Source organism: Columba livia, chromosome Z (genome assembly GCF_036013475.1).
Source record: "Columba livia isolate bColLiv1 breed racing homer chromosome Z, bColLiv1.pat.W.v2, whole genome shotgun sequence".
In the NCBI taxonomy this organism is placed as follows: Eukaryota; Metazoa; Chordata; class Aves; order Columbiformes; family Columbidae; genus Columba; species Columba livia.
In genome coordinates, this window is record NC_088642.1 from 74359750 (window position 1) to 74373566 (window position 13817).

The 13817-nt window shown below is 40.5% G+C and overlaps 1 protein-coding gene across 6 annotated transcripts in view; it reads left to right on the top strand.

Moving 5' to 3' along the window:
* PLPPR1 (phospholipid phosphatase related 1) overlaps window positions 1-13817 on the top strand; it is a 135411-nt gene that overhangs the window by 52676 nt on the left and 68918 nt on the right. For 5 of the 6 annotated variants that reach the window (XM_065046417.1, XM_065046416.1, XM_065046414.1 and 2 more), the window contains one exon: window positions 13210-13318. In XM_065046417.1, coding sequence (XP_064902489.1) covers window positions 13256-13318 — 63 coding nt within the window. In that variant the 5' untranslated portion in view covers window positions 13210-13255. Of the gene's footprint in view, window positions 1-12206; window positions 12226-13209; window positions 13319-13817 lie in introns of those variants that run through there. The other variant, XM_065046415.1, reaches the window with a different exon arrangement.

Sequence of the window (13817 nt, forward strand, 5' to 3'; positions counted from 1 at the left end):
GGCATTTCTTAGCTTAGCTTTTGCTGTTTTGTTTGTATTGTCATATATACATGTAAGTAAACAGAATGATGCAATAATTTTCTTACAAGTCAGTTGTCATGGCAGAGGTGACAACAAGAGAAAAATATAAACAAACTAGCGGAAGCAGAAAAGTAGATCAAATTTAAAAGTGGGTTAATCTCCAAAACAGATAAAGACTACCTTTGTGATAATAGACATACTTCCTATTATTAACAGTGATCATGCTTAATAAATTAGTAAGATATGAATGTAGTGTTTCAGTATGTAATAGAAAAAAAGGTGTGTAAATTTATATGTGTGTATACATGGCTAGCAAAATGCAGTTTTTTGTGTTTATAAAGTGTGATGTTTTGAGCATTCCAACCAGCATCATCTAAGTCTAGAACCATTTCCTATGATAAACTGGGTTTTAACAGATTGCCTAAGTACAGCTTTACAACATTGTGAATGGGGTGACTGCACCTTTGTCTAATGTTGTATTTGGGATATTTTTAAAAAGCAGTGTATATAGAATCATTTTGGTTGGAAGAGACCCTCAGTGTCATCGAGTCCAACCATAACCTAACTCTGGCACTAAATCATGTCCCCAAGGACCTCATCTGAACGCCTTTTAAACACCTCCAAGGATGGTGGCTCTACCAGTTCCCTGGGCAGCCTGTTCCAATGCCTGACAACTCTTTCTGAGAAGAATTTTTTCCTAATATGCAATCTGAACCTCTCCTGGCACAATTTGAGGCCATTTCCTCTTGTCCTGTGACTTGTTACTTGGGAGAAGAGACCCACACCCTCCGTGCTACAACCTCCTTTCAGGCAGTCGCCCTCCTCTGCACTCTGTCCAGTATTTCAATGTCCTTCTTATGATGAGGGGCCCAAGACTGATCAGTGGCCCTCAGATGGTACGAAAACAACAAATGGTAGAACCGAGTTTTCTCTGTTGTGGAAAATATTGTGAATGTTTATGATACACAGTCCTACACTGGTTTTCTGGAAAGGATTTTTTTTTTCATTTTTAAAGAGCTGTTTGGGTAATTTTGGGGAAAGTAGAATAGTAGTATTTTAGAGGTGAGAACTGTGCGTCAGCGATGAAGGGCTATTAAACAAGAGACAAGTTCCCGACTGTCTCCTTGGGAAGGATGGCAGCGAGCACCACAGGGGTGGAGGGGCATGTTTGTATGCCTGTGTCAGCTTTTAGTGTTAAAATGGCTGTTTAATCATATTTTGACCAAGTTCAATGAAGAAATGGTTCCATTTATTTCCAGTCATCATCTGTCCATGCAGTTGATAGGCTTCAGTTTTATTTCAGTATATATAAATTTGTATGCACATACATACTCACATGCACATATAAGTGTCCATAGAATAGCATAAGCTAACTTTCTCTGTATTCACTATACAATTTACCTAATAATAGGTATATATCTCATGAAAACTCTGTTAAAGAAGGTGATTTTAATCACATCACACTCTCAGAAGTGATGGTCTCAGCTACAGGAATTTGGCTTTGTATGCTACAGTTGTCATTTTAATCATAACAGTTTTGTTGTTTGTGCAGACTGTATTGGCTTTAAAAATGTTTAACAGGTCATACAATGGCCATGTCAGCCCCTCTGAGACTTTGATAGGTGTCGTAAGACAAAACACACAGGGAAGAGCATGGGCCTCCAAGAGGACCAGTGTTTGGTCCTAACCAGGAGCCTAGCTCCATAGAAGGGTTTGCAACAGCCTTGCTGGATTTGTAAGTGAAAGCTGATGTTTTGGCATCTCTCAAAAACTGGCAGATGGGGTTGTGGCCTTATAGCCAGACAAATACTATATTGCCTTTTCTAGTAGCAGAACACAGTGCCTATTTTATAGTAATTTTCATTTATTTCTCTACGTAATAGGTAGAACTAACAAGCCACTATTCTGTGTAAAATTAGCTGTCTGAACCCATGATAAAAATGCAGCATGGAAGGGAATAGACATTAAATAATAGCAGAGGCCTTAAAGCTGTGGGCACAAGGTGTTACCAGAGCAAACGGAGCTACACCCAACCATCCCACCAGTGGCCAGTTCCTGGTCTCTAAAGGAATGCAGCCATGGCGTGGGTCAAACTGGTTTTAAGTGTTACAAAGAGAGCAAATATAGAATATGGAAAGTGTACCATAAATAGCAAATTGGAATGTGACAGGGAATCAGCGAAGAGTGTAGAACAAGCAAGGTGTAAGGTATAATAGAAAATGTATAAAAAAACGCCCATCTGGATTATAGACTAAAGAGGAATAAGCTCCCAGCATCAGCATTGGTGGCATCGTCTCGGTGAAAAGCTGAGAACATTGACAGCTTGCCACAACCATCTCTCCCATCCCAGACTAAAGCCATCAGCCACAGGGCTCAGGGGAGGGTCTGTGGTGAGCATAACACCACAGAGAAGGGACACGTATTACAAAATCTATGACAGAGTTTTAGCTGTTTTGAAATGTTTTTGGTTATAGTTTGCTGAATTTTATTTTTCTTTATTTTTCTTTTTTATTTTTTAATGATAATAAATAGATCTGGACTAAAGTTATTTTATTAGACTGTTAGAATGACAGTAGTCTCAACAGTAAATGTTTAAGTTCTTGACTCTATCAAGGTTGTGTTTCTGAGGCCCACCTAGACTGTGTGAGCTGTAGTACAATACTCTCCTTAGAAGCAGACAAATTACAGTATTCAGCCTGTAGGGGTTATACTTGCTTCTCTTTGACACATAATGGACCCAGAGATAAAAAGAGGAAAGCAAAAAATTAGAGCAGTTTTTCTTCTATTACTTCCTTCTTTTTGGTTATTAAGGAGAGTTTCTACCATAGTGTAAGCCAGAAATCCCTTACAGTCCGTCCTTGCAAGGGATGAAGGTGATGTTTATAAATCAGGTGAGCAGATAAAAAAAATCGACATAAGACTGATCTTGCTGCCAGGTTTGTGGGAGTGGGAATCAGTGCAGTCCTTGTGTATCTCTGGCAGCCCCACTGCCTGTATGAACAGCAGAGTATCAGAGGAGCAAGAGTTTGTACCTCTGGATCTTGTCACCAGAGGCTACAGTGTGGTAAGGCAGTTGCTTGTTTACTTTCATAATACTACAGATTGCAATCAATACTCACATAGTTTTTCTTGCTAGGCCCCAAGGGGACAAAATGAATGCATTTTTTCTGTGTAGAGTCTGCTGGCTTGTGCCTGTTACATGCCTGGTGTTTACTACTAGCTCACCATGGTTTTGAGTTGAAATTTTCAAAGCAGCATTCATCCCCTGAAAAAAAGCGTGGAAATAAATAGAAAGATATTACTCACCTGGTTTTCCTCCCCTCACCCTATCTAACATAGCTGTACTCTGTTCATTCCTGTGCTCACCTCGCTATTCCTGCTGTTTTACCTTTATGCTATGACCTGTATGAACACTCTCTGAAAGTACTGGCTCCCTAAGCTGTCACAGCAGTAAAGTGGGAGGAGCGGGGTCTGGAACTGCAGTCCTGAACATAGCCAGGAGAGTTTGTAATTAACTAAGCCCAAATTATCTCCATTTTCTCTTAGTGGCTTGTTAAAGAATGATTTTCTGATTAGCGAGAGAACTTAGTCCTTCTGAGAAGTCATGAAAACAAACTTCAGGGAGGAAGAAATGTTTGTAAAGCCTAAATTTTCCTTCTGCGCTTTGCACCAGCCTCTTCCTTCAAATAAAGGAGAAAGCTATGCTACTGCTGGCTCAGCAAGGAGAGGTGTGAAAGGGCCATTGATTTTCTCCTCGGATCAGTTGTCAGTCCGATCATTCCATAGACTTTTCTTCTACCGCCGTCAGCTGGAGGGATTGTACCCCCTTGGGAACTGGAGAGGGGTGGATTGGTGCTGGGACTGGTTGCACTGGGTCTGTTCCACTGCGAGCTGCTGGTGGCATCAAGGAAATCCCTGCTCCCCGGTTAAGCTTGAGATTGCAGCTGCTCAGCTCCTCCTGCAAGTAAAAAAGGGCATAACTCAGTTATTGCATCCAAGTGCATGAATCAGCCGCTTCCTTGAACTTAGGCTCAGCAGGGATGGCACACAAAAAGACCATGTAGCATATAGTTTTGAAATATGTTTTTAATACCAGGATTCTCAAAATTGTCTCTGCACACAGCTGCAAAACTCTACTACAAATTAAAAAAAAAAAAAACAACTTTGTGTTCTTGCTGACACGTAAGCTACTAATAGGTTTTTTAGTAGCTCAATACATTTCAATAGGGTCATTAACTGAGGATGTTTTGAAAAGAAAAAAACAACGCAACACTAGCTGTTTTCTGGAGTAAAGTATGAGTTTTCATCTGAATTAGGGAAATTTCTTTGGTCAATTTTTTCTTATATTAAAATTAATTATTTTAATATTTTTAATTTGAAAATAAAATTATTTTTATTAACATTAAAATCTCTGTAAAATCCTGATAAATTTGGGAGGAGAAAGGAGAAGAGTTTTCTCAGATCTGTTGTATTGATATCCCTTTGTCAGAGTAGACAAAATCTTCAGTCTTGTGTTTTGCCATCACAGGTAGAACTTGAGGTCTGTTTTCCTCATCTGCCCTCCTTCCCAGAGCATTTGTTCTGCAGCTCATCCAGTTTTCCTCAGCTCTGCGCTGTTGCATTGTTGCCCTCTGTATTCCACAATCTGGTGTTACCTGCTTGTTTCTTTCGTTTTCTTCTTTCTCTTCAATGTCTTCCTGCTTTTCCGCCAGGTAACAGTGATAAGAGCCTGAGGAGAAGGCTGATCTGTTTTTTTCCTGTTGAAGCTGCCCAGAATTTCCCCAGTGGCTGTTGTTGCCTTGCATGGAGAGGCACCAAATGCAATGGAATTGGTTTCAAAGGGTGAAATTAGGTCACAAACCATTCATGACATGATCCCAAAAGTCAGGGATGTTGTACTTTAATACTTGATTTCCAGCCTAAGCCTTGCAAGACTGACAGCTGTAAATAAAAAAGGGTCTTGGCCATTTTCTTTGTTGGTTGTGCAAACGAGGCAGTGAAATTAGAATTCTATACAATTTTCTAAGACTGGTGTTTTAGCATAGAGTACCTGTGTCTCAAGCTCATGATTAATTAATTCAATTAGTTGCAGTTGTAGATTTTTAGTATGTTACTTTTGGAATGATAGACCGCTATATTTTCATTAAGCTAATCATACTAGTAATCTCTGGAATTCAGAGTCCCTTATCTTAATGAGCTGTTACTTTATTGCTGACCACACCTGCCAGTTTGTTGCTATAAATGTCCTTGAGATACATGGAGTTGTAGAAGTACAAGTAATGATGGGTTGCCTCTTGCATTTGTTAAGAGAAGCTCACAAGGCAAATTAATTAGTCTAAATCAAAATTATCTGCCTACAGGTGGATAAATAAAGGCCAGATACAGTCTTTTTCTTTTCCCCAGACAATAATGGACAACTCTCCCATTTAGATTCACTTTAAGTTTGAAGGGATAAAATGAGAACTAGAACAATTAGCTTTTTTGAGTTACATGAAAGTTACAATAGGAGCTGAATCAGTCTTGTTAATTGCATTTACAAATTCAATGGTGTTTTGTTTTGGCTTTTGTTTTTGCTGTGTTTCTGTGCTTGTTTTTGTTTGTTTTAGAGACTGCTTTTTATTGTTTTCAAGAATTTCCTAATGAATTTTGTCTCCATTTGTCATGTATTGCTAATCCTTTTGCAAGAAAGAGAGAAACATTATCAGCTCGAGCAGGTTAAACTTTTTATTCATACGGTTTCACTGATGTGACACCACATCTCAGTGGGTATCGTTCAAAGCAGCATTGAGTAAGTGATATACTGAACATTTTCACAAGGAATTAAATGTCTTGCCAAGTGAAACGGATCAACCATGATGACACTTTCAGAGCTTTAGGGCAAGGAAAGGTTTATGGGTGCGACATGGTTCAAATAAAGCTTGTTGGCCATTGCGTCTTGTTTCCTGGATGCTAGCATGCTTATACCTGCTACTTATACAGTTAGATTTTGCATTCTACTTAGACAATATCTGTGAAATTCTGGCCAAGTGGCATCAATGTGAATTTTGTCGGTCGCAGCTGTGGCATTGGGGTTTCCTGGCCTCCCTGCTGTGAGAAGTTGTTACGAGGCCTCTGCCATGCTGACACAACACTCGAACTCTCTGCGAGGGGTACAGACCCATTATCAGTCTGCCTGTCTGTAGGTTTTATACTGCTGCTTATCACTCAGACACAGGACAATTTTTCACATGAAGCAAGGGAAAACATCCCTAACAGAATCCTTAAAATGTCTGTCCTCACGTTTCTCTGTGGATCAAACCCTGCTTTGCCACCATGCATCCAGAAATGTATTTGTAAGAGATTGGTAGTTTAAGAATCCAGATAGCTGTTCATGTAGCTTCTTTATAACAGGTTGTCGAGGGTTAAGATTGCGGGGTGATAACAAAACTCTGGCAGATGTGTTGTTAACCCCCTCTCCTGCCCCTTTCCCCCTTCAGCCCCTCCCTCTCCCCATTTCCCACTAGGACAGGCGATCGGGAGGGAAAGAAGGACAGAGAGAAGAGAGTTGGAAAAATTAAAAATGTTCTACTAATGCTACTAATAAGAATAGAGAAAATAATAGAAAATATACAAAACCAATCTTGAAAGCCCCAGCAACTGCAGAGCCGGCACCCGAAGTCCTGGACTGGACTCTGCAGCCAACCGGAGCTGGATTCAGTCTGTCACGAGGCCTCGGTTCGCAGGGACGACTCTCAAGGTCCTCTCCTAATGTCGGCCATAAGGAAAAAGGGAAGAGATCCTCGTGATCTCCCACTTTTCACGTGAATGGGATGTTATACTCTGTTGGTCAGTTTCTCGGTCACCAGTTTCTCGTTGCCCCTCTTGCGAGATGTCCATCCATGCTTATCAGTAACTTCACATTCCATTGCTATGTTTACCAAAACATGTATCTGGCTCTCCAGGAAAATGCAGCTTTAGCTGACAGGCAAAATTCACTAAAAGAGAAACTTGTTCTGTAACAAAACCAGGACACAGGTATATATAACAGGTTCTTTATAACAAAGTTCAGGTATACTGTGAACTATATTACTTAGGTATCATTGTTTGCCATAAAATGGTTTGCTAGTGCAGAAATGTTAAAATGTGACCTCTGCTACCAGAAAAGGGTCAGAACTCTTATCAGTGAGAAAAAGTGTTTTTTCTGGCTTAATGCTCAAGTGCTGCAAAAAGTTTTATTGTGATGGTGAACATGTGTGGGTTTATTGTGTGTATTGGTGGTGGAGTTTTGTTTCTTTTACATGCTAATTATTATGATTTATAATTAGTTTCTTGTCACTGAGTTTGTTGGGACATATTTGAGAAGCACTTTTCACTGACAGGCCAATTTCTTTGAATGGTTGTAGCTTAAATAGAAACCAGGCATTTATGCTTTTATGTACGTATAATGAATGTTATTCTGTGGTGAGATCCAGACCCAGTAAACTGAGCTCCTTCTTCATCTGTTCAGCACCTCTTTTCAATGTTCTTGCAAAGTATGAAGAGGTGCTGCTGATACAGGAGACAGACACCAGCAAGATCTTGAAACTTAGAACACACATTTGTTTATGATAAGCTACTAAGCATTTTCTCAGTTAACAACTAAAAATCAAGTATGACTCAAACATGTTAGTCAGAATTTGGGTGTACTCTGTCATCAGTCTGATGGCATGTTACTGGTCTGGTGGCTGTGGTGTTGGTGGCTCTTTGTCTCTCAGTTCGTGGTGGATGGGCTGAAGAATTGTTTGATAATGGGAAGCCAGAGCTAAGTGAGGGTCCTCCCTCTGCCCCAAGCTCCATTGTGTTTCTGCTCTTTTCCATAGGTCAAGTGCAGCCTGATCCAAAGGATAACTTTCTCATTTGTAGGTCAAAACCAGAGTGCTCTGGCTGATTGAGGCAGCAAACTGAGTGCCAGTTGTTTGGAACCTTCTGTTTATTGGAGACGCGGTGCTATTTTCTTATCTTTTCTATTGTTATGCAATAACACCCAGCAAACAATCTGTGTTATGTTTGGATGCAAGGCAGACAAACCAAAACACAAACAAGTCTTTATGCTACTGTGTCATTTGGACTTCCCCTCGCACAATTTTGAAGTGATTCATGCCACTAATCAGTGTTTCTGATTACTTGGAAAATGCTAAAAATGTCTGTACTTTAGCCAGGAAAACATTAAATAGCCATGACCGCCTTTTGCAGGAATATCTTACCTTCAATTCCTTAGGCCCTTTTGTATACACTGGGTAGGTTTATGTGGAAAAGACTTTTGCGAAAGACATTCAATTTTAGCCCTCCATTGTTCTGTTGCAGGCTGTTCAAAATCACATGCACAGTCGTGCCAGGGTTGTGTTGGGATAAGGACGTGCCTTTGGACATACCAGGGGTGAAGCTGCATGGAGAGGACACGAGGCTGTCCCGTTTTGATGTGTGTTTGATCGGTGCCTGTGCAGAGTTGTGATGTGCGTTCTGTTGTGGTGTGAGTAGCCAGCTAAGGGAAACCTCTGTTGCTTAAATGTACGATGAGGACTGCATAGTTCTTGTGCGGGAATTAGCAAATACATTTCAAGTGTAGAGATTGTATAGTCAAGTGGATGGACCACTTGATCAGAGTCTGAGAATAATATGTCTTTCTTCAGCCTAGACATTGAGTCATTGTGTGATGTCTAACAAATTGCTTCAGTTCTTTCTGGCTCTGTTTCCCCCACAGGAAACAGAGGACTTTAGAATGAGATATGCTTTAGAATAAGATCTGTAAGAGCTAGTGTAAAAATAATGGTTTCAATTATACAGTTCACTGCAAAAGATTGGATAATCATCTTCAGCAGTGGCATTAGTTTGAATTTATTTTCTTAATTGAATGGTGGTTGGACACATGCAATTTCATGTTTCAGTTGGGCAAAAAATCCTTGATGAACTGGTACAGAAGTTTTAGTGATTTTTTTTTTAGTTGTAAACAAAATTCTTAATTTTAGTGAGAATAAAGATCTCTGTAATTTAAGGCCAACTGCCAACAGAGGATTGGAAATCATTAATGCAACGTTAAACTAATTTACAAATGGGGAAACACTTGCATTTTAAGTGTCTTCTACATTGTTACAGAAATACCAGGGTTGTGTTCCTCCTAATATAACATTTACATTTTATTTTGAAACAGAATGCTAGCTACTGCTGAAAAGATCATGAAACTGTTTAGATAAAGAGAGGCAAGAAATCTAATCTTTTTTTGTGTGTGCTTGCATCACATGCTGGTACCAAATGATCAGTGGTTGTACTCGTCACCTCTGGTCTGCGCAGATTTGGGATTCTGCAGCGATGTGCCACGTGTGGTGGCTACATCGCTGTCTTAATCTGCACAGCAATTACTGCCTTTCAGGCTGGCAGCCTTTGAGCTGAGGGTAAAAGAAACAAGCGTTAGTATTCACTAAGTGGAACACAGGTTAAAAACCATGATAAGCAGTGCCTGTTAGCTTTTCTGGATTGTGGATATTAGTATTTTCCACCGATATTCACTGCAGCAATACGTAAAGCCATAATGTTCATCTTCTCACCTATGCAAGACAGTTTAAAAAACATAAAGGTGGCCACTGTCTCCTGAGGAATGGACAAGCAATTAATTGGTTTGAGCACCGATAACACAGAACAACAATCAGCTATACTGTATCTGCTGCAGGAGCTGTAGTATAAAGGCTCAGCAAATGCTAGTTTGTCCTAGATATGTCTTTTTTGCTGTCCGCCACGTGCTCACTTAAAAAGCTTTAAAACATACCTGAATGGGGCTTTCAGAGATTCTTTTGCTGGTCAGTAACCTGTAAGAAAATACCTTTTTTTAGCACATTCTTCTTTCCTCCATTCTTCGGCTCTCATTCTTCTTTTTTTCCCCTGGATGGATCCCTGCGGCAAGAAAATCTCTTCAGCTTGACTTCTTTTTTGTTTGCTGTCCTTTCCAGTCAATTTTCAGTTCACTTATGTATATTCTATGTCTCCGCTTGTTCTCTTAGGAGATGTCAGACAAATAACCTCCTACACTATAGTTCAGGGGCTTTCTGAAAATGCATGTGAGCTGAATTGAGCAAGATGAGAACTAATGCTAATTAACTCACAAATGTTGTGTTATACAATTATATATCTTGTTTAAAGAGTAGAAACACCTCATAATACCAGAGCTTCGATTATTAATATTCCCTCTACAGTGGTCCCTAATTAGTTAGAATGGGTTTAACAAATTCTACTGTCATGCAGTGTTCACAAGCCTTAAAAGGTCACAGCTAGTGGGATCTAAAAAGCCTCTTATAGTTTTGCTAACAGGAGTTCTTTAGCAATTGAGTCAAATTGATAAAAATGGAGAAGGCAATACCAGATGCTGATATTTGAGCTGTTATTTCCTGTTGCTTTGGTCACAGGCTTTGCGCTATGAAAACTTGCTCAATGAGAAGAGATCTGAATGGATTATAAAACAGGACTGTCACTAAACACTTGTTTTACATGTTACTATGATTCCCCGATTCTTTGGGCAAGAAGTGGGTTATCTCTGACTGCTCTGCGGACTGAAACATCTAGGGATTGCTGTAATCTGTGTTTTGCTGTCTTTTGTCCCTGGAGGACTCATTGCCAGCTGCAGGGAAACAAAAGAGGGTGCTCCCACCAGGATCACACTGTTATTCCCCTTTCCTCACTGTCAAGTGAGCTGATGAAAACACCTGCTATGACAAGCACAGGCTAGCTGAGAGTTTTCTGCAACCTGGGAATTAGCTGGCCTGACCAGGCAACTATTTGGTCTCTTGCTACTTATGCCTGACACAAATGTGTCATCACATAGGAGAGAAGATGACATGTAAAATGCTTTCCCATAGGCAATGTAGGTTTTTTAACCAGTGGTGCGCAATAAGCTTAAAAGAACAGACATGGTGATACATATTTATGACACCAGGAGTCCCCTAGCATTCAATTAGGAAATTCTATATGACTACTCAGAACTCTCAACTTCTTTGCTAGTCAGTGCAGTTGCTTTCAGTCATCTATTGAGAATGTCACTTAAATTCTTGTGTTGGCTTTCAGCCTTCTGCTTTGGTTAGGAGCACGCAGCAGTCACAGCAGTCGGAACTGAAGACACAACTTGAAGTTATAGGGCAGTGTTATGGAAAATCCTGGTTATTTCTAAGCTCGATCTGGGAAAACATTCATGAATGTGCTGAGGTATTAACATCTTTGCACAAAGCCACTTGAAACACAGGATTTGCAAAAAAGGTGCTGGCAGTGAATCTCCAGGATACAAAAGAAGTTTAGTGGAATAATGCTCTATAAGCTGCTCTGACTCTTTAGCCTACTGTTCTACCAGGCACCATGTGTTTGCTGAGTTAAAGGGAGACCCACATGATGTAAGAGCTGGTGGTATGAAAAATGTTGTTAAAAAATGAATGTCTGGAAATTTTTTCTACAGCCCAAGTAGAGTTAGTTTAAAACAAAACAAAGCAAAAAAACCCCACCAAAACAAAACAAATCACAATGACACTAACCTCTAAGATAAACCCCATTTTATCTCCAAAGTAACATTGAAGTATGTTTGGAAAAACAGGCATTTTGAAAATCCAGAACATTTGTATTTCAGAACTGGGATACAGTGTAGGATGGGAGTGTCTGAAGTGTGTCACAGGTAACATCTCCTGAGTATTTTGTTTGACCTGGAACTGCAATTTTCCATGGTTAATAGTTCAGAAGCCACAGGACGTGGCTTCACTGGAGTCCTTAGAGCTGTGCTGTGTCTAGAACCATATTACCAAAACCGTCGTATACATTGTGTATTTTACAGCTCTAGGTCAAATTGTTAAGAGCTGAGATAAGAAATACATTATCATAGGTGGCAAGAGAAGAGCCTGCAGCATGGTGCAGGTGGCAGGCACTGGCAGCTGACCCAGCTCCTCAGGCTTTCATAACCTCTGCTGAACTCGGTTCTCTGATAATAGTATTTCTTCCAGTGGACGTGCTGAGAGCTGGTGAGAAAGCACTGACCCCTTCGTGAACCTCACAGGCTCCATATGCCAAGGCCTGAATTGCCACCCAGATGCCAGCGAGGTCACAGAGCCGGGGGAAGATGTTGTGCAAAGCATCCTCTGGAAAATAACACCAGCTTTCACCTCCTTCCTCCCCCCTGCCCCTAGCCTGTGGAGATGCTTATGATCTGGGCAGGGTTTCTGTGTGAGTGTTAGAAGTGAGGTCAGGCCTGCCTAAATCTGTGCTTTTGCTTCATTTACTCGTGTTAAAATTGATGGCAAAGGATTTCTGTTCTCTTCTGTGTCTCATGCTCTGTGCAAGCATGCACCTGGCAGCTCTGAGCTACATGCTGCTTTTCCAGCCCCCCTTTCCCTGCTAGCCTTTTCCCCTCTGCAAAATCATTTAAACCAGGCTTTGCATCTTGATGTGTTTCCTCATGCATGCAGAAAAGCACATGCATTCCCAGTAAAAATTCTCCATGTTAGTCTTCAGTTCTCTCCTTTCCTACTTTTTGTGCTGTAAAGAGATTGTCTTAGCACAGAGCATTATAATGGTGTGTTATTTAGAATAGCCAGTAGCCTGAAGTAATTCTAAGTAGGTAGTGTTTTGTGGGTTGGTGTATGAATTTAGAGCAGACTAGAAAGGCTCTGCAACGAGGGCACAGTCCTTCATTGCATTTTTGTTGTATTTGCTTGTGCATTGTTTTTTGTGCGTAAGACACGCTGTCATCCTGAGCAGGGCAGACTATATGCAGATAAACATTTGGATCGTGTGTACAATCAATGTACTGTGTGTCTTTTAAAGTGCAAGTTCACAAGTCAATTGCCAAGACCTCTTGATTTAACACACGCTGTAGACAGAACAGTGACCTGAAAATGTAATTTTACAACCTTGGGGAAGAAACCGTTGCTTGGGAGTGGATTGTAATTAAGGAAAACAGTTGTATTGTGTATCGCTTTTTGCTCTGCACATGATGTGTCTTGTAACCTGCATCTGTCTCTTTTGTGCTGCAAAGAGGGTGATGCCTTAGGTTATTTCGTACAACCACAAGTTAGATCTTGATGTTCCTTTTATGCTGTATCCCTGGTCCAGTGTGTCAGTGCTCCATGTTACAAATCTCATTGTGTTAAATACGGAGCTCCCAAAAGCGTTAAACATACTGAAACACCTTTGTCTTTTGTTTTTCAGGATAATAACATTTTGAACAGTGCCTCTGCAAGAAGTCTGATGAGAAATGGCTTTAGGAAACAATACCCAGAGAAGTTATTCCATCATCCCCTGCTTCATCTTTGTTGAGGTGAGTGCAGCATTCAGTTGCAAAGTTGCATAGAAGACAGCTCTGTCCTGCAGGAACTAAGTCATTTGTTGGCCATATTGTTTGTAAGAAAGAATGCTTGCTCACTCAATAACATTAAATCCATCTTCATACTCAGTGCCATCAAGTTCCCCTGAAAATGGTCCTGCATGAGTTAGCCAGATCTTAGGCACAAGCACAAAAGAATTAGATGCTGTGTTTTCAAGACTGCCTCTACCCAATTTGCCGGTTAGTCCTGTTATATTTGGTAGAGAATGGGCAATAGCTGCAGGTGTAGGTCAGCAGCAGATGATTGCTCACATCTTCCAGTTTTTCCTCAGACCTGTATCCATCTTGCTGCCACACAAGGACTAGACTTTTTTCAAGGAAATGTCAGATCTCACAGTCTAATGGTTCATAGGCTTAGGAAGCAACACTCAGCTCTAATTTTAGTTCAAATGGAACATAAAATTTAGATGAGGCATGCCTATCCTTTAAGCAT